This window comes from Podarcis melisellensis (genome assembly GCF_964234715.1).
Source record: "Podarcis melisellensis genome assembly, chromosome: 18".
In the NCBI taxonomy this organism is placed as follows: domain Eukaryota; kingdom Metazoa; phylum Chordata; class Lepidosauria; order Squamata; family Lacertidae; genus Podarcis; species Podarcis melisellensis.
In genome coordinates this window covers 3037406-3056858 of record NC_138536.1, presented here as the reverse complement: position 1 = coordinate 3056858, position 19453 = coordinate 3037406, and the positions used below count along the sequence as shown (strand labels likewise).

At 48.3% G+C, this 19453-nt stretch overlaps 2 protein-coding genes across 3 annotated transcripts in view; both read left to right on the top strand.

Moving 5' to 3' along the window:
• The window catches only part of LOC309360890 (serine protease 57-like), a 60488-nt gene that overhangs the window by 19155 nt on the left and 21880 nt on the right, over window positions 1–19453 (top strand). The window lies entirely within an intron of this gene.
• On the top strand, window positions 545–18366 carry FSTL3 (follistatin like 3). Of its 2 annotated transcripts, none has more exons than XM_081895858.1 (5): window positions 545–1108; window positions 10359–10544; window positions 14139–14354; window positions 15492–15787; window positions 16059–16126. In XM_081895858.1, exons 1-5 carry the CDS (start codon window positions 1048–1050, stop codon window positions 16098–16100), a joined length of 801 nt encoding a protein of 266 aa, XP_081751984.1. In that variant the 5' UTR covers window positions 545–1047; the 3' UTR covers window positions 16101–16126. The 2 variants fall into 2 exon arrangements, with proteins under 2 accessions (XP_081751984.1, XP_081751985.1); XM_081895859.1 differs by lacking the exon at window positions 16059–16126 and adding an exon at window positions 17654–18366 and having other exon boundaries at window positions 592–1108; window positions 15492–15719.

Genomic DNA, 19453 nt, shown 5'->3' with positions numbered 1-19453 from the left:
AAAGGATTTTACCCCAAAGTTGCTGAGCTTTTTTAGGATTTTACCCCAAGACACATATGACTGCAGGGGCCAAAATAAATTGACTAGCGGGCCCGCGAAACGGACTTTGGACATGGCTGCCCTAAACGGAGCCTGTGCGTACACCGTTCCATTTAAAGCACAAAGCGGACTGCGGTGGTTCGCCCCACGTGCGGAGCTACAACTCCCATCATCAGGAAACTACAGTTCCTGGAAGTCTCTGGAAGTAGCTGGGTTGGTGGAAGGCGATTTGGAACCATGACTCCAACTCCGTCCAAGCTTCCGGATTGCAAAACCACCACGAGTCGCCACGCTGGAAAGGTTTCAGAAACAATTGGGAGGCTGCGGTTTTCTGGTGCGTTCCCAAAACCCCAGACATGAGACGTTTGGAAAGGGAGAGGGGAACAGAAAGAGAGAGGATTCTCTGCGGCGCGCGGGGGACGACGAGTTTGGAGAAGCATTTCCAGGAAGGAAAAATTTGGGACTGAGGAGGTGGGTGGTGGGGGTGAAGGATGCTAATCTTCCCAATCCAGAAGTTTAGAAGGGAGAGGGAAAGAGGAGCGCCGCGCGTCGCCAGCTGCGTCGCCTCTCGCTCCCATAGCGCGCAACGAGAGCGCACAGGCGTGCGCCACGACCCGGGAGGGCGCGTTATTGATGCTTCTCTTAACGATCCGGATTTGGCCGCATTCAGGCTGGCCTGGGGCGCAATACACTCCCCAGACACGTTACTGGCTGCCCTCGACACCGCCTCCCGTGGAGCTATGATTCAGACTGTTACAGACACCCTCACACACTTCACAGAGAGAGAGAGAGAGACGCGGGGAGAGGAGACGGCAGGGGGGTGCTTTTAAAAGGGGGAGAAACACCCTCCCGGGAAGGCAGTGCCAAAGAGGACCCCGGATTATTCCCAAGCTAGGTGCCTGCCCTTTGCTGAGACTTCGCTCCTGTTGGGAGAGACAAGAATCTGAACTTTCCTGGTCCTGGAGGTTCCTAATTTTCCTTTCCCCCTGTGGATTTCTGCGCCTCGCCATGAAATTCTGCCTTCTGCTGCTGAGCGCGCTCTGCGCTGCCGGCGGGGGCTCCCTCTCAGGTAAGCGCATTTTTGGGGAAATGGGGTGCCGGGTTTTAAGCAACACCCCCAACCTCCTTTTCCTTCCAGGTTCCAGGTTTTAGGAGCCCAAGGAAACTCCGAGGTGGAGTGGTTTCCCAGGCCTCCCCGGGGACAAGGGAACGCGGGTGTTCCCCAAGACCCCCGGTGCTTAGAACGTCGGATGGGATGGGAAAGAAGGCGTCTGAGCGTGTGCAGAGTGCGGGATTCAAACAGGATCCCTGAACTAGTTTTAAAACTTTCGGGAGTCAGTCCCAACCCAATTCTGACTCCCTAGAATGGATGTGGGTGGGCCGAATTATTATTATTAGTAGTAGTGGTAGAAGTAGTATAATACTGCGCTATTTAATAATAATAATAATAATAATAATAATAATAATAATAATAATAATAATTTATACCTTGCCCATCTGGCTGGGCTTCCCCATCCACTCTGGTCGGCTTCCAGAAAAATATTAAAATACAGTAATGCATCAAACATTAAAAGCTTCCCTAAAATTACAATATCAAAAACACATAAAATTAATCAGTTACCAGCTTTTAGGGGATTGCAAAAGGAGACTGTGATAATTTGTAAGTTGATAAGTCAAGGGATATGTTTTTAGTTGGGGGGGGGGAGTTAAACTTATTTTAGTTCTGGTATGGTTACTGTTAAGAGGGTTTGAAAAGGAGAGGATAAAATATGCCCTCCATCCATTTAAAATTGTTTTAAAAGCAAGAGGGGGTTAGGAATTAAAGGGTGGTTTTTAATGATGCCGCCCCCCCCCCCGGGTTCTTGATTGTAAAAAAATATATATTAATAAATTATCAATAAGAAAAACAAATGGCAGTGATTTAAGACTTTCGAAAAGCTGAAATAGACTAAAAACTGAATGAAACTTGCAGTGACTTTCTAAACATCTGGGTCGGCTCTTCTAAACAGAAAATTTGTTCAGTGGGCGGCAGAAAGAGTGTGGCGAATGCGCCTGCCTGGTCGCAAGTGGCAGGGAGTTCCGAAGGTTTTATCTAAAGCGATACAGCTGGGGAGTTTGGAAAAGGAGCAATAGAATCGGAAGAGACCGTTAGGGTTTGCACACATTTGTGCTGCAAATGCGTAGCCCTCAGCTATCTTTGACGGTGTGCCATAGTGCCTTAGTGATCATGCGCGTGGGTTTCTGCGCATGAGCATTAAAGCGTCTATCTATTATTATTATTATTATTATAATTTTACACGCCAGACAGATCTGAACCCTTGACAAAGACGGTCCAGGAAAATAGCCGCGTTTGTGGTGCCTTTGGCGTGAATTTTCTCCGTCGAGATAATTGACGGCAAAATCTATGGTGTGATAATGCCAAGATTGCGGGTTCGAATTCCATGCACGACACAGCTGTATATTGCAGCGTTGCATGGGAGGACTAGATGACTCCAACTCTGTGATTCTGCGACCGCACTTGGAACACTGCGTACGGTTCTGGCCGCCTCTTACCAAAATGGATGTGTTGTAGAGTTGGCAAAGCAAACGTTTTTTGTTTTTGTTGCATTCAAGAGTTGCAGAAATGTAATGCAAAAGCGGGTTTTGGGGGGCTCCTTGGGGGGGGGGCAGGAATGCTTGGGCTGTGATTCCTGCATTGCGGAGGGGGGTAAAATATTTTATTTTTTAAAAAAATTATGTATATATTAAATTTCTACACTGCCCTTCATCCGAGGACCGCAAGGCGGATAACGATATAAAAACACAAAGATACGCAACGTACTAGCCAACAAAAGTAGTAGGCAACAACAGTACCCCGCTGCCGCTGTTTGAAAAGCCGTATTTTCATAGAGAGTTGCAAGGGAACCCAAAGGTCATTCAGCCCGACCCTCTGCAATGCAGAAATCTTTTGCCCAATGTTGGGCTCGAAGCCACAAACCTGAGATTAGGAGCCTCCTGTATTTTTGCTGTCGCAAAAAACCGCCCTGAGATTTGCAAATTGAATAAATTAATTAAACGAAGGAGCCCAAAGTCCTGGGAGGATATAGACTTGGAATTTGGGGTTGCCGACGATGGACCGGAGGGTTCTGAATCTGCGCCCCGATTTCCCCGTTTGCAAATTATGGGATGTTTTACGCAAAAACATGCCTCCCTTGGTGTTTGGGGAGGGGGTGACCCGTGCACGGCGAGACTGGAATCCGAGCTCCCGAACCAGGTGGGGTTTTTGAAAAAGGAGACGCTTCCTTTGAAGTGGGGAAATTAATCTTTCAACAGGGCTTTACTTCTCTTCTTCGGGTGAAATTGCACAAGACGTCCCTCTTTGATGGGAAGCCTGTCAGACAGGCAGACAGACAGACCTGCAGGCCAAATACCTAATTTTATTTTATTCCCTCCACCCTCAGCAAAACGTCTAGAGTTTCAAAGCTCTCTTTGGGGTTGAGAGTTTCCTGCGGCCAAGAGAGGGCTTCCTATCCTTGCTATAATAATAATAATAATAATAATAATAATAATAATAATAATAATAATAATATATTGTTTATACCCCGCAAATCTGGCTGGGTTTCCCCAGCCACTCTGGGCGGCTTCCAACAGAACCCTAAAACACAATAACCTATTAAACATTAAAAGCTTCCCTAAACAGGGCTGCCTTCAGATGTCTTCTAAAAGTCTGGTAGTTCTTTTTCTCTTTGACATCTGGTGGGAGGGCATTCCACAGGGCGGGCGCCACCACCGAGAAGGCCCTTTGTCATTCGGTTGAATTGCTAGCACATTCTGCTATTGCCCCTTTCCTGAATTAAAGGGAGCTAGAACTGGGGAAATAGAAGTCCCCAATGCAGATAATAATAATAATAATAATAATAATAATAATAATAATAATAATTTTTATTTATTTATACCCCGCCCTCCCCAGCCAAGGCCGGGCTCAGGGCAGCTAACAAGCAATAATAAAAACAAGTTGAATGAATACAACTTACAAACAAGATTAAAATACAACATTAAAATATTGAAACATTAAAATATGAAAATACAGCCTCATTTGATGCGGGTCAAATCCTATCGCAGAATCGTAGAATCAAAAGGGTTGGATCCTTGCAATGCAGGAATTTTTTTGTGCCCAGTGTTGGACTCGAACCCGCAACCGTGAGATTAAGAGTGTCAGGCTCTGTCGACTGAGCAGAGGGGGAAGGCAGGTTTTTTTGGGGGGGGGGTTAGGCGCAGGGAAGCGATTGCGGTTCTACAGCTGCCCAAATACTGGGTGCTCTGCAAAGCCACCGGCTATCTTAACATGCCCAGAGGCTCACTTTTCATCCCGTGGCCTTAAACACCTAAGAAACCCCTCTCCGTGGCGGACGGCAACCCAGTCAGATGGGCAGGTGATAATAATAATAATAATAATTATTATTATTATTATTTCTGCAAAAAAACCTTCCACCACCACCTCCCAAGGGAGCCCATTTCACCATCAAACAGCTCTTGCTGTCAGAAAGCAATGTGGACGTTGAGTCAGAAGCTCCCTCCTCGTAATTTGGAGCCACGGGTTCGAGTCCTGCCGTCCAGAGCAGGAGGAAACAAGCTTGCTGCTTTTCTCCATGGCACAGCCCTGCAGTTGCTTGAGATTTAAAGGCATCATAAAACGACAGAGTTGTAGAGTTGGAATGTGCCCCAGGGGGGTAATCTAGCTAGCTCAACCCTGTCTGTAATTCCGGGACTGTCCCGGGAAAACCGGGACACTTGGAGGAGGCCGCGTTGTTGCAGAGGGTTGGGTTGGATGACCTTTGGGTGTAAAAGCCCCAAATCTTTGATTTTGTGAATCTGCCGAGACCCTGGCAGGTTGCCAGACCCAGCCAGGCGTGTTCTGACATCTGCAGAACAATGAGGACCGGCGGCTTCAAAATTAAGCAGCTCTCCAATTAAAAAGGTTCGGGAAGGTGGCCTTGCTGCTGATTGTTATAGGAATTCTAAGGTCTTTTATCTTAAAAAGTAGAGACATCACCTTGCCAACAAAGGTCCGTATAGTCAAAGCTCTGGTTTTCCCAGTAGTGATGTATGGAAGTGAGAGCTGGACCATAAAGAAGACTGATCGCCGAAGAATGGATGCTTTTGAATTTTGGTGCTGGAGGAGACTCTTGAGAGTCCCATGGACTGCAAGAAGATCCAACCTCTCCATTCGGAAGGAAATCAGCCCTGAGTGCTCACTGGAAGGACAGATCCTGAAGCTGAGACTTCAAGACTTTGGCCACCTCAGGAGAAGAGAAGACTCCCTGGAAAAGACCCTGGTGTTGGGGAAGATGGAGGCCGCAAGGAGAAGGGGACGGCAGAGGACGAGATGGTGGGACAGTGTTCTTGAAGGTTGACTAAACTGTGGGAGGCAGTGGAAGACAGGAGGGCCTGGCGTGCTCTGGTCCAGGGGGTCATGAAGAGGCAGACACGACTAAACGACTAAACAACAACAAGGTCTTATATATATAAAATAAATGTTCATAAACGTACAAGGCAAACACATACATAAGTACACAAACCATGTTCTGCAATAGTACAGGAGAGGAATCCTGAAGCCGTTTTGACTCTCCCAAATTGACCTCAAATATTTCTCTGCAAGGAGGAAGGAAATGGGGGAAGCTTTCCAATGGTCTTTGGACTGTAGGGGCTTACACCTCCCTTTGCAAATACAGCCTGGCAAATTATCTGTTAAGCTGAGCAAAGTTATCAACATGCCTAAGAGATTCAGGAACAAAGTGTTATCTCCAAGGAATGGTTAGGCGACCCAGAAAAGGTAATTGATAAGGCATGATCAGGTCTCCTGGCAGACAGGAGAGAAGCAACACGCTCCAATTTCTGCTGGGGACCACCTCTTTCTGTGATGTATGTATGATGTTTGGGGGGTGGTCTTGAGTGGGTGGCACTGTGGGTTACACCACAGAGCCTTGCCGATCAGAAGGTCGGCGGTTCGAATCCCCGCAATGACGGGGTGAGCTCCCGTTGCTCGGTCCCTGCTCCTGCTAACCTAGCAGTTTGAAAACACCTCAAAGTGCAAGTAGATAAATAGGTACCGCTCTGGCGGGAAGGTAAACGGCGTTTCCGTGCGCTGCTCTGGTTCGTCAGAAGCGGCTTAGTCCTGCTGGCCACATGACCCAGAAGCTGTACGCCAGCTCCCTCGGCCAATAAAGCGAGATGAGCACCGCAACCCCAGAGTCGGCCACGACTGGACCTAATGGTCAGGGGTCCCTTTACCTTTTCCTTGAGCTACAGGGGAGGCAATTTCAAACGTCTATATAGGAGCTTGCACACCAATGTTGGGGGTTCCTCTCCTCCCTCCCTCCCTGCGTGGGTTGAGCAGAGGACCCTGTTGCAATAGATTAAGAAAGATCAGGCTTACTAGCTGCTTTGCTTCTCAATATTTTCTCGTTGGCCTTGTTATTTTCTCTGACCGATGGAGAACCTACTTAAGGACTCTATATGGGCTCTTGGATACCCCATAAGGGGAAAAGGAGCAGTTTTTTCTTATAACATTGGCCTGCTATTTTCTCCTACTGATAGGGAACTGTTAACGGAGAAATCTGAGGGCTCCCTTGGACAAAAAACAAGGACACCAGCCAGGAATACCAGAGCAAAACAGCAGCCAGTTGGCTTGGTCTTTATTGAAGACGGTCGCGACAGGACTCCCACCTGCCACCAGGTCGAACAAGATGGAAGCCCCGAACAAAAGAGAACCCCAACTTTTATTAGCTGCTAATTCCCATGTTACACCCCCCAAAAAAACTACATCACTCATACATCATGAAAGGGGAGGTCTGGTGGCCGTAATCTGAGCATCCTGGACCCTGCCCCATGGTTCCCCTTGCCCTCCACCAAACACCCATCAAGTGTAACAAAAAAGATATTTACATTTCCCTGTTTCCCAGCCAAGTTACTCACACCCTTTTGTCTTCATCTGGGTTTGTTATTTCTGGCATGGCTACCTGTCTGGCACTCAGGTATCAGGAGGCCAGGGATTATCACTCAGGCAGAGGGGCTGCTGAGGAGCTGAGCTCACCTGTCTAGATGAATTTCTGAAGTTTTCCCACTGAGCCAGTACAGAGATACATTAATCAGTAGAATCATAGAATCATCGAGTTGGAAGAGACCCCAAGGGCCATCGAGTCCAACCCCCTGCCAAGCAGGAAACACCATCAGAGCACTCCTGACATATGGTTGTCAAGCCTCTGCTTAAAGACCTCCAAAGGAGACTCCACCACACTCCTTGGGAGCAAATTCCACTGTCAAACAGCTCTTACTGTCAGGAAGTTCTTCCTCATGTTGAGGTGGAATCTTCTTTCTTGTAGTTTGGATCCATTGCTCCGTGTCCGCTTCTCTGGAGCAGCAGAAAACAACCTTTCTCCCTCCTCTATGTGACATCCTTTTATATATTTGAACATGGCTATCATATCACCCCTTAACCACCTCTTCTCCAGGCTAAACATGCCCAGCTCCCTTAGCCATTCCTCATAAGGCATCGTCTCCAGGCCTTTGACCATTTTGGTTGCCCTCCTCTGGACACGTTCCAGTTTGTCAGTGTCCTTCTTGAACTGTGGTGCCCAGAACTGGACACAGTACTCCAGGTGAGGTCTGACCAGAGCAGAATACAGTGGCACTATTACTTCCCTTGATCTAGATGCTATACTCCTATTGATGCAGCCCAGAATTGCATTGGCTTTTTTAGGGGCCGCGTCACACTGTTGGCTCATGTCAAGTTTGTGGTCAACCAAGACTCCTAGATCCTTTTCACATGTACTGCTTTCAAGCCAGGTGTCACCCATCTTGTATTTGTGCCTCTCATTCTTACATTTGGTATCGTGCAGCAGAGGCCCTTTGAATAGACAGGAAGAAACTGCGACGAGGTGTTTTGTGGGGACAAATCACAAAAGTCACAAAAGCAATGGTGCTGGTTTTGGTAGTGGGCTGCATGTGCATGATATCTGCTGGAGGGGCAACCCCCCCAAAAAAACCTATATATAAATTCCTGCAACAGAACCTACATAAGGACTCTCTACAGGCTCTTGGATACCCCATAAGGGGGAAAAAAAGAGCAGTTTTTTCTTATAAGACTGAGAAAGGGCACCTCTCCTGAATCGAGGAGCCTTGGGGGTGGGATGGGGAAGCTTCCCCCCCACCCTCTCCCTCCTGAAACGTGGGAGCGTCTGGGGCACCCCAGACAGGAATGGCCCCGGGGGCTTTGCTCTCCAAAAAAATGAACGATTCGTTCACCAGATTAAGGAACAAACAGCCTTTTGAATCCGCTGCCAGCTGGCTGGCTGCTTTGCCGCGGGCTGTCTTGGGTAGTACTTTTTTCAGGGGGGGCTAGGTTTGAGGATGCCATGAGCAATGGGGGGGGGGGCAAATCAGAAGTCCCAGACAGACCTCACACGCTCAGGCCTGATCTTTCACTCCAAGAGCCAAACAAAGCACAGTTTGTCTGTCCAGGGGGTGTTTTGGGGGGGTGAGGAAGAGATCAGGCTTGTTGTGGGTGGGGGGCAAGAATGAGGGGGTCAGCCCTCACCAGCTTGTTTTGAAGGCGAGGTCCCGGCAGGGTCACCCACCCCCTGCAATGTCCGCCCAAGTCGGGATTCGAACGCAAGACCCTGAGATTCAGAGTCTAATGCTCTGCACTTGACAACTCCCAGACGAGAATTGCATCCTGTTGTCGCATACCCGAAATTTATTGTTTTATATCAGGAGTCAGCAAACTTTTTCAGCAGGGGGCCGGTCCACTGTCCCTCAGATATTGTGGGGGGCCGGACTATATTTTGGGGAAAAAATGAACGAATTCCTATGCCCCGCAAATAACCCATTTTAAATAAAAGCACACATTCTACTCATGTAAAAATGCCAGGCAGTTCCCACAAATAACCCAGAGATGCATTTTAAATAAAGGGACACTCATGTAAAAACACGCTGATTCCCGGACCGTCCGCGGGCCGAATTGAGAAGGCGATTGGGCCGGATCCGGCCCCCGGGCATTAAGTTTGCCTACCCATGTTTTATATCATATCAGTTTATATTTTTTTTGCTAGCGTCGAAGTATATCTACAAATAGCCAGTAATTCTTCTTCTTCTTATTATTATTTGTTCTGTGCAGAAATACGCTTAGATTTCGCTTCCCGGCTAGCTCTTCCAACCTTAAACGCCTAACCAAGTTTCCGGTCCTCATTGCCTTGAAATAAAAGACTGGTTTTTAAAAGGACCGCAAGAAGCGGCACCGATCCGCCTAGGTCGTGTATTGTCTTCTCCAGGTTTTCAGGCACGGGGGGGGGGGGGTGGTATTCCCTGCCTGGAGGTATTGGAGATGTTCTGCATGCAAAATAGGAACCCTAAGCACTTAGGGTATTTGGTGATAGAGTGCTCCTGAGAATGGAAGCTCCACGGAAAACTAGCCACCGGGAATAACAGGCACGGAGGGGCGAATCCTGCCGATTGCTGGAAAACCACAAAAAGTAGAACTTCTGTAGCCTAGCACAGTCTATCTCTGCTCTAGATCTCCTATGCCTTTTAAAAATGTGTTTTTTTCTGGGTAGGGGGGAGGCTATAGAGCTTTGGTTTTTATTTTAATAAAAAGAAAAAGAAATTTTATTTATACCCCGCCCTCCCCAGCCAAGGCCAGGCTCAGGGCGGCTAACAACCAATAATAAAAACAAGTTGATTGAAATGCAACTTAAAAAACGAGGTTAAATACAACATGAAAACATTAAAATGCAGCCTCGTCGCAGGAGAAAGGAAAAAAGAAAGAGGTATTAGGTACTTTGTGCATTGCGTACTTTGTGGTTTTATATCTTGGTTTTATTCTGTGAACCGCCCTGAGACCCTTGGGTATAGGGTGGTATATAAATTCTAATAATAATAATAGTCAGTGCTTTTTTTCTTAAAAAATGTTTAGAGGTACTCTCATTTTGATTCAAGAAAACCACCATTTTGTAGTTCGAATCGGGGGAAAACAAATACAATAAATAGACCAAAGTACAAAGATTCACAAAATGTTTAGGGGGCACGCGTACCCCTGCGTCCCCCCCAAAAAACCAAGAGATGGGCCTGTAACAGCAGCCTCTTCCGATGTTCTTATGAAACCTCCAGGCCCAGGAGCAGTCTATCTGGACTCCTAGGTTGTTTTATGGGCGTTCGGCCGCTGTGAGGACAGGGTGCTGATCTAAGCCTCGTAAGCTGGCCAGTCATGTGGCGGTGAGTTCCGCGAGCTAACCGATCTCTTAAGAGCCGATATTCCGTTCTAACGGCCCCTTTTCCCCAAACAGGCGGTATCTGCTGGCTGCAGCAAGGGCGCGAAGCGAAATGCACCATGATCGTCCGGACCGGCGTGAGCTGGGAGGAGTGTTGCGCCAACGGGAGCACGGACATGGCCTGGTCAAACGCCTCGCACCCGGACAACAAGATCAGCCTCCTCCGGATCCTGGGGCTCGTGACCTGTCACCCTTGCAAAGGTAGAGGGCCTTTTTTATAAAAAAAAAAATGCAAGGGGCCACCACTATGAAGGCGCCGTGGAAGCTTGGAGCCAGCAGTAGGTGGCGCCAGAGCAAAGGGGGAAAAGGCAGGCAGGTGGCCCTCTTTGGCCGAGGGCAGACTACAGCCGCAAATAAAACCTTTCAACTGTCTTTTATTTTCATTTTTAGAATCATTTTCATTTGGTTTTACGAAACAGAAAAATTACGACAAGGCCAGCTGCATAACCGTCTATTGAGATTTTTTCTAAATCTCCCCGGCTTCCCATCTTCGACTGCATATTATTTCATAATCCACATATTATAACTCTCCGTATTATCCATTTGCTCTTAAAATCCTGCTAATCTTTTTATCTGTTTTGCAGTGGTCGTTTTTAAGTGTATTTTAAGCGCATTGTACTAATCTGACACTAGGTGGCGGTGGCAAGCTAATGGCAATTCAATTTATATTTTTTGAAATGTGTGGTGTTGTTGTAAAAAAAGCATCTTCACGGTGTGTGTGTGTGTGTGTGTGTGTGTGTATGCATAAAGTAAAGGTAAAGGGACCCCTGACCGTTAGGTCCAGTTGTGGCCGACTCTGGGGTTGCGGCATTCCTCTCGCTTTATTGGCCAAGAGAGCCGGCGTACAGCTTCCAGGTCATGTGGCCAGAAGGACTAAGCCACTTCTGGTGAACCAGAGCAGCGCATGGAAACGCCATTTACCTTCCCACCGGAGTGGTATCTATTTATCTACTTGCACTTTGACGTGCTTTTGAACTGCTAGGTTGGCAGGAGCAGGGACCGAGGAACGGGAGCTCACCCCGTCATTGCGGGGATTCGAACTGCCGACCTTCTGATCGGCAAGTCCTAGGCTCTGTGGTTTAACCCACAGCGCCACTCATGTCTCTCTCTCTCTATGCGTAGTTTCCACCTAAGTCTGTTTGCGCAGTACTGCGTTCGCTCCAATTTATCAGCCTCGATTGCAGCCACCACGAATGCAAGGAGACATATCGGGACAGCAACGTTCTCCATCAGTTCCCTAGCTCAGAGATCACACCCATTCAAGCTGTTGTGTTTTAGGGAGAGTTACGTATGTGGCCCCCCCCAAAGAAGAGAACGTGCCCCTCGTTCTGAAACACGTTGCCCAGGTGCAAGGAGCTGCAGGTGGAGAATACCGTATTTGTCGCTCTATAAGATGCACCAGACCACAAGACGCACCTAGTTTTTGGAGGAGGAAAACAAGAAAAAAAATATTCTGAATCTCAGAAGCCAGAACAGCAAGAGGGATCACTGCGCAGTGAAAGCAGCAATCCCTCTTGCTGTTCTGGCTTCTGTGATAGCTGCGCAGCCTGCATTCGCTCCGTAAGACACACACACATTTCCCCTTACTTTTTAGAAGGGAAAAAGTGAGTCTTATAGAGCAAAAAATACGGTACTTTCCTTAAACTGCTTTTTGTAGACTGGTTCCCTAGGGATCATCTACTCTAACCCCTCAGAGCTACAAACAAAAAGTTGGGGCAGATTTAGGGAGGGCGACGTCCGGAATTTCCTGGATATGTATCCGGAATATCGGAAGCCGTGTCAACCCAGTGTCGCTTTTGATGATCTTCCTTTACTCGTACTTTGTAACTAGCCTTCACTGGCATAAATTAAAACAGGAAAAATCACGAAATGGTACAAAATTCGTTGATAATCCAAACACACAAACATAAAAGACTAAATTAAAGTAAAAGACTGGATAACCACTATGAAATAAATCAGGCAACTTTAGATTTAGGCTTTAAGAATCTCAAGTGTTCCTTAGGTAAAGGTAAAGGGACCCCTGACCATTAGGTCCAGTCGTGGCCGACTCTGGAGTTGCGGCGCTCATCTCGCTTTATTGGCCGAGGGAGCCGGCGTACAGCTTCCAGGTCATGTGGCCAGCAGGACGAAGCCGCTTCTGGTGAACCAGAGCAGCGCACGGAAACACCGTTTACCTTACCGCCGGAGTGGTACCTATTTATCTACTTGCACTACGTGCTTTCGAACTGCAACAGTAGTTCGAAAACTATTCCCTGCCCCCTGGAATTGGCCCAAAAAAGCCCAGCAGATTTTCACAGTTTGAAATATGCAGGAATCTTTTGCCTGCCGCAGCACTCGAACCCGTGACCCTTAGATTAAGAAGATCCTGCTCTGAGCTGTCAGGAGGGGGGAAACCCCCACCCTGAAAAAAACAAACCAATCTCAATAACTTTTGTGTCCGGATTTTCACTGTTTGAAATACGGCAACCCTAGATTTGGTTCTTTGCGACCTCCTTGTGGAGCACGACCCTGCCGGGAAAATGGGTGCTGCTTTTTCCCACCTCCAGACTTGCCTTGGGGGGGGGGTGACATTTTCCCAGACAGCCAGAGAGAGCCCACCCACGTCTCAAAGGGGGGGGGACTGTGCGTCTCGCCCCTCTCCCATCTCCGCCAGACTTTTAATTTTGCCCTGGGGTGACCCTCCAACATAATGCACCCGTCTGTCTCCTGAGACTCTCCCTCCTTCCCCACAGACACAAGGGGCTCCCCCCCATCCCGGCTGCCTCCCCCAGACAGATCCTTCCCTCTCTCTGACTTGTTGTTTTCATGTCACGGAAGCCGGCGAAGGAACAGGGGCGTCTATTGTGCGAGAAAAAGCTCTCCGTGGAAAGTCTTGGGGGAAAACTCCCCTCTCCTGCACAACCCAAGTTTTCGGGCACATCGTTGCAAACCCCAGTTTTGCAGACCCTCCAACTTCTCCCAGGGGTGTCATGAGGACTGCAATCTTGCGTCGTTTTTAAGAGAAGCGTGGAATTTTAGGGAATCCTTGGGTCATCAAACCAATGCAATGCAGGAATCACAACGGGAAAATCCCGGGCTCTTGGCCATCTGACCTCTGCTTAAATACCAGACCCTCTAAGTGTCCCTATTTTCCACAGACAGTCCCCGATTCAGAGAAGCTGTCCCGGTTTCTGCTCTGACCCCGGAACATCCTACTTTTCCTTAGGATGTCCCTATTTTCACGGGAGAAACTTTGGAGGGGATGGAATAGGACGTCCCTATTTTCAGGGGAGAAACGTTGGAGGGGATGGAATAGGATGTCCCTATTTTCACGGGAGAAACGTTGGAGAGGATGGAATAGGACGTCCCTCTTTTCAGGGGAGAAACGTTGGAGGGGATGGAAGAGGACGTCCCTATTTTCATGGGAGAAACGTTGGAGGGGATGGAATAGGACGTCCCTATTTTCAAGGGAGAAACATTGGAGGGGATGGAGTTATCCGACCCCCGAGCCGCCTGAAATCAATCCTGTATAGGGAAGGTATTTTTAAAAATGTTCAATGTTTTGTTACATTTTCTATATATGTTGGAAGCTACCCAGAGTGGCTGGGGCAACCCAGTAAGTTGTGTGGGGTATAAATAGTAAAATTATCATGATGGAACGGGACGCCCTATTGTCATTGGAGAAATGTTGGAGGGTACGGTTTTGCTTCTCTCCGTTTCCTTCCGCTTTCTGCGGCTTTTAATTTAAGTGCTGTGCCGTGCTTCAGATGAATAATAATAATAATCATCATCATCTCTCGATTCCTCCTTCCTCAGAGAGCTGCGAAGGGGTGGACTGCGGTCCGGGAAAAGTCTGCAAAATGAAATATGGACGCCCGCACTGTAGCTGCGCCCCAGATTGCTCCAACCTCTCCCGGAAACTTCAGGTGTGCGGATCCGATGGCTTCACCTACCGAGACGAATGCGAGCTTCTGACGGCAAAATGCAGAGGACAACCCGACCTGGAAGTCATGTATCAAGGCCGGTGCAAAAGTAAGCTGGTCTCTCCGCCCCAAACCCCCACCACGGGCATCTTCCAAAGTTTGACTAACAAAATACACAAGCGCTCTAGAAACTATGGTTTGTTCAACCCAACCGCAAATGGTCCGGCAGGTTATCAGACAAACCGTGGCTTGCGCCAACACAGTCGTACCTTGGTTCTCAAATGTAATCCGTTCTGGGAGACCGTTCGACATCTGAAAATGTTTGAAAACTGAGGCACGGCTTACGGTTGGCTGTGGGAGCTTCCAGCGTTCAATCGGAAGGCAAGTCGGATGTTCGGCTTCCGAAAAACGTCCTCAAACCGGAACACTCACTTCCGGGTTTGCGGCGTTCGTTTAAAAGCCTGGGGCGGATTAATCCGTTCTGCATTCCTTTCTATGGGAAAGCAACGCACCTTGGTTTTGGAACGCTTTGGTTTCGGAACAGACTTCCGGAACGGATTAAGTTTGAGAACCAAGGTACTGCTGTATTGAGTAGAATTTCATGACAGAAAGCGGCGAAAGCTCGCCCAAAGTTCCAGCTGATCTTGATCCTTGGACTACTGCAATGCGCTCTACGTGGGGCTACCTTTGAAGGTGAACGGAAACTACAACTAATCCAGAATGCAGCAGCTAGACTGGTGACTGAGAGTGGTCACCGAGACCACATAACACCGGTCCTGAAAGACCTACATTGGCTCCCAGTATATTTCCGAGCACAATTCAAAGTGTTGGTGCTGACCTTGAAAGCCCTAAATGGCCCTGTATCCCTGAAGGAGCGTCTCCACCCCCATCATTCAGCCCGGACACCGGGGTCCATCTCCGAGGGCCTTCTGGTGGTTCCCTCCCTGCAAGAAGCCAAATTACAGGGAACCAGGCAGATGGCCTTCTCGGTGGTGGCGCCTGCCCTGTGGAACTCCCTCCCACCAGATGTCCAAGAGAACAACAACTACTAGACTTTTAGAAGACATCAGAAGGCAGCCCTGTTTAGGGAAGCTTTTAACGTTTGATGCGTTATTGTATTTTAATATTTTGTTGGAAGCAGCCCAGAGTGGCTGGGGAAGCCCAGCCAGATGGGCGGTGTATAAATAATAAATCATCATCATTATTATTATTTCTCTGATGTGTGTGTGTGTGTCCCCTTGTGCAGAATCGTGCTCCACTGTCGTGTGTCCCGGGACCCACACGTGTGTCGTGGACCAGACCGCCAGCGCCCACTGTGTCATGTGCCGGGCTGCCCCTTGCCCGGACCCCACCGACATTGACCACGCGATCTGCGGGAACAACAACATCACGTACCCCTCCACTTGCCACCTCCGAAGAGCCACTTGCTTCCTGGGGAGATCAATCGGCGTCCGACATTATGGAAGCTGCGCAGGTGGGTTTTCCCCTGAGGTCAGGACCCGAGACTCTGTTTGGCAGGGCTCCAGCCCCAGTGTGCCTAGGGTAGAATCATAGAATCAACGAGTTGGAAGAGACCACAAGGGCCATCGAGTCCAACCCCCTGCCAAGCAGGAAACACCATCAGAGCACTCCTGACATATGGACCTCCAAAGAAGGAGACTCCACCACACTCCTTGGCAGCAAATTCCACTGTCAAACAGCTGTTACTGTCAGGAAGTTCTTCCTAATATTTAGGTGGAATCTTCTTTCTTGTAGTTTGGATCCATTGCTCCGTGTCCGCTTCGGACACGTGTCCGCTCCGTGTCCACTCCAGGTCTCACACCTCGGCGAGTTAGGGGTTTCCCCTGCAGGATAATAATAATAATAATAATAATAATAATAATAATAATAATAATAATTTATTATTTATACCTGGCCCATCTGGCTGGGTTTCCCCAGCCACTCTGGGCGGCTTCCCACAAAACACTAAAATACAATAACCTATTAAACATTAAAAGCTTCCCTAAACAGGGCTGCCTTCAGATGTCTTCTAAAAGTTGGGTAGTTATTTTTCTCTTTGACATCTGGTGGGAGGACGTTCCACAGGGTGGGCGCCCTCTGCCTGGTTCCCTGTAACTTGGCTTCTCGCTGTGAGGGAACCACCAGAAGGCCCTTGGGAGATGGACCCCGGTGTCCGGGCAGAACGATGGGGGTGGAGGCACTCCTTCAGGGACATAGGACCGAGGCTGTTTAAGGCTTTAAAGGTCAGCACCAACACTTTGAATTGTGCTCGGAAACGTACTGGGAGCCAGTTATATGGTCTCGGCGGCCGCTCCCAGTCACCAGTCTAGCTGCCGCATTTTAGATTAGTTGTAGTTTCCGGGTCACCTTCAAAGGTAACAGGACCGGTGGTCAGGGATGATGGGAACTGTAGTCCCAAACATCTGGAGGGCCGGAGTTTGCTTATGCCTGGCTGAGGGCCTCATCAGACCTAAATCCGGTCCTGTTTGTGGGATATCTTTGGGGAAATAAAAAACTCGGGAGTAAACCTACACAGATCCGGAGTCCCTAAGGCGGTTGGATGGCCTTTTCCGCCTCTTTCTGGCCACCAAGCTGTCTTATGCTCTGTTATCCTTTAGAGTAGACCCCCATCAGCAATTCCCCCCATCCGGGAATTGTAGCTGTGGGAGGGGCAAACTACAGATCCCATAATTCTGTTGGGTGTTGAAGGAAATACAGTGGTGCCTCGCAAGACGAAAAGAATCCGTTCCGCGAGTCTCTTCGTCTTGTGGTTTTTTCGTCTTGCGAAGCAAGCCCATTAGCGGCTTAGCGGATTAGCGCTATTAGCGGCTTAGCGGATCAGCTATTAAGCGGCTTAGCGGATCAGCTGTTTAGTGGCTTAGCGGATCAGCTGTTAAGCGGCTTAGCGGATCAGCTGTTAAGCGGCTTAGCGGATCAGCTGATAAGCGGCTTAGCGGATCAGCTGTTAAGCGGCTTAGCGGATCAGCTGTTAAGCGGCTTAGCGGCTTAGCGGATCAGCTGTTAAGCGGCTTAGCAGATCAGCTGTTTAGTGGCTTAGCGGATCAGCTGTTAAGCGGCTTAGCGGGTCAGCTGTTAAGCGGCTTAGCGGCTTCGGAAAAGGGGGGGGAAGGGGGAAAAACCCGCAGGAACTCACAAGACATTTTCGTCTTGCGAAGCAAGCCCATAGGAAATTCGTTTTGCGAAGCACCTTCAAAACGGAAAACCCTTTCGTCTAGCGGGTTTTCCATCTTGCGAGGCGTTCGTCTTGCGGGGCACCACTGTATGCCTCCAGATTGTAAGTTCTTTGCAGGCAGAGAGGCCTGACTTCTGCATCCGCCACCCACGCTGACGGTGCCGTTCTGTGCAAATCCTGAATCTCGCCCTCTCCTCTTTTGATTTCTCCCTTAGCCCCGAACCGATACCCGCTGGACACAGATGAAGCCGAGGAAAACTACATCTGAACCTGCCTTTGTGATCTATCCGACTCTCAACACGCCTGGGGCATTATCTGTTAACGATGTACAGACCGTATATATCTGATATTTATTAAGACCAAAAGACGACGACGGCCTTATTTATATATATATATATAGACAGATAGATAGATATCTCGGCTGATGTAACCTAAGCATATCTGCCCCAGTTTTCCCTCCTCCTTCTTTTGGGCACCCCCCACTCTGCAGAATTCTCCTCCAATAGTGCGGAGGGAGATCTACTCCACATTGTGAGAGCGAGGGGGAAGCCGGGACTGCAGTTCTTGAGGTCTAGCAGCTTAGCTCAGATCAGTATGGGGTTCTCTGCTCTCTGCTTGCCTCTTGGCGACACCCTATCCCTGCCCTAAAATCCTGCGGGAGGTTTTTCCTCTGTGCTGAAAATTCAGGCCCTGCCCCAACTCCCGAAGCTGCGCCGTTTGTTAACATCCCGTCGCTGACTCTTCCCACAAACATTCCGTGACATCACAGCGATCAAGCCAATAGGCACACTTTGGGGCGGGAACTCACTCAGACAAATTACCAGTTTTTAGACTTTAAAAATATATATACTTATATATCTCTCTCTAATTTAAATCCACCACTATGGTCACACCGAGTGCCTCATAAGCTGGGTGTTGTTGTGTTGTTGTTTTTAAAAAAGATGTCGCTTCTTGTTCTATTTCTACATTTTTAAAAAAAGCCTATTTTCTATAAAAACAAGAACAAAAAATACCTTTGTGTCCCAATCTTTTTACATGCTTCTTTTACCTGTCGGATTATGATGTTGATGTTTATTAATGATGGGCTGAAATTAAATTTATCCACAGTCCTTCCTGCGAAGATCACCGGGTAGTTTGCAACACAATCTCATTTACAACCAGCCTTTCCTCTAAGTTAAAATAGCAGCAGGCGAACGACAGATTAAAACCCAAAGCAACTTTCTAAACGTATTTATAAGATGGGCAAGCATGTCTAAACAAAAACGTGAGTTTTTTTGACAGGTGCCGAAAAGAGGACTCTGAGGAGGCCTGCCTGATATCCAGTGGCAGGAAGTTCCAAAGTTTAGGCTGGCAGGAAAGCAGGCTGGCTCACAGTTTTAGGAATGTATCCAGCTAAATTCGGCTCCGGAGACATTGATATGGATGGAGCTGAGTGAGTCCTAGCCATTAGCTTCAGTAGGATTACTCTGAGGAGAAGCTAGCGTTGGCTAGAGCCCTTAGGCCCCATCTGAGTCACTCACCTGGAATTTGGGGTGTGGGTGAAGAAGGAAGGAAGGAAGGAGAGAGGAAGGAAGGAAGGAAGGAAGGAAGGAAGGAAGGAAGGAAGGAAGGAAGGAAGGAAGGAAGGAGAGAAAGAAAAAGAAGGAAGGAAGGAAAGTAGGAAGGTTAAGTAAGTAAGAAGGAAGGAAGAAAGGAAAGTAAGAAAAGAAAAGAAGGAAAGGAGGGAGGGAGGGAGGGAAGGAAGGAAGGAAAGAAGGAAAGGAAAGGAAGAAAGGAAGAAAGAAGGGAGGGAGGGAGGGAGGGAGGGAGGGAGGGAGGGAGGGAGGGAGGGAGGGAAAGGGAAGGAAGGTAGGTAGGTAGGTAGGTAAGAAAAGGAAAGAAGGAAGGAGAGAAAGAAAAGGAAGGAAGGAAGGAAGGAAGGAAGGAAGGAAGGAAGGAAGGAAGGAAGGAAGGAAGGAAAAGATAGATAGATAGATAGATAGATAGATAGATAGATAGATAGATAGATAGATAGA

Excerpts from the sequence above, each read along its gene's own strand:
- FSTL3 (XM_081895858.1), top strand. The coding sequence starts at position 1,048 with ATGAAATTCTGCCTTCTGCTGCTGAGCGCGCTCTGCGCTGCCGGCGGG. Across the intron at positions 10,545-14,138 it reads GACCTGTCACCCTTGCAAAG|AGAGCTGCGAAGGGGTGGAC; the intron begins GTAGAGGGCCTT and ends CTCCTTCCTCAG. Across the intron at positions 14,355-15,491 it reads GTATCAAGGCCGGTGCAAAA|AATCGTGCTCCACTGTCGTG; the intron begins GTAAGCTGGTCT and ends CCCCTTGTGCAG.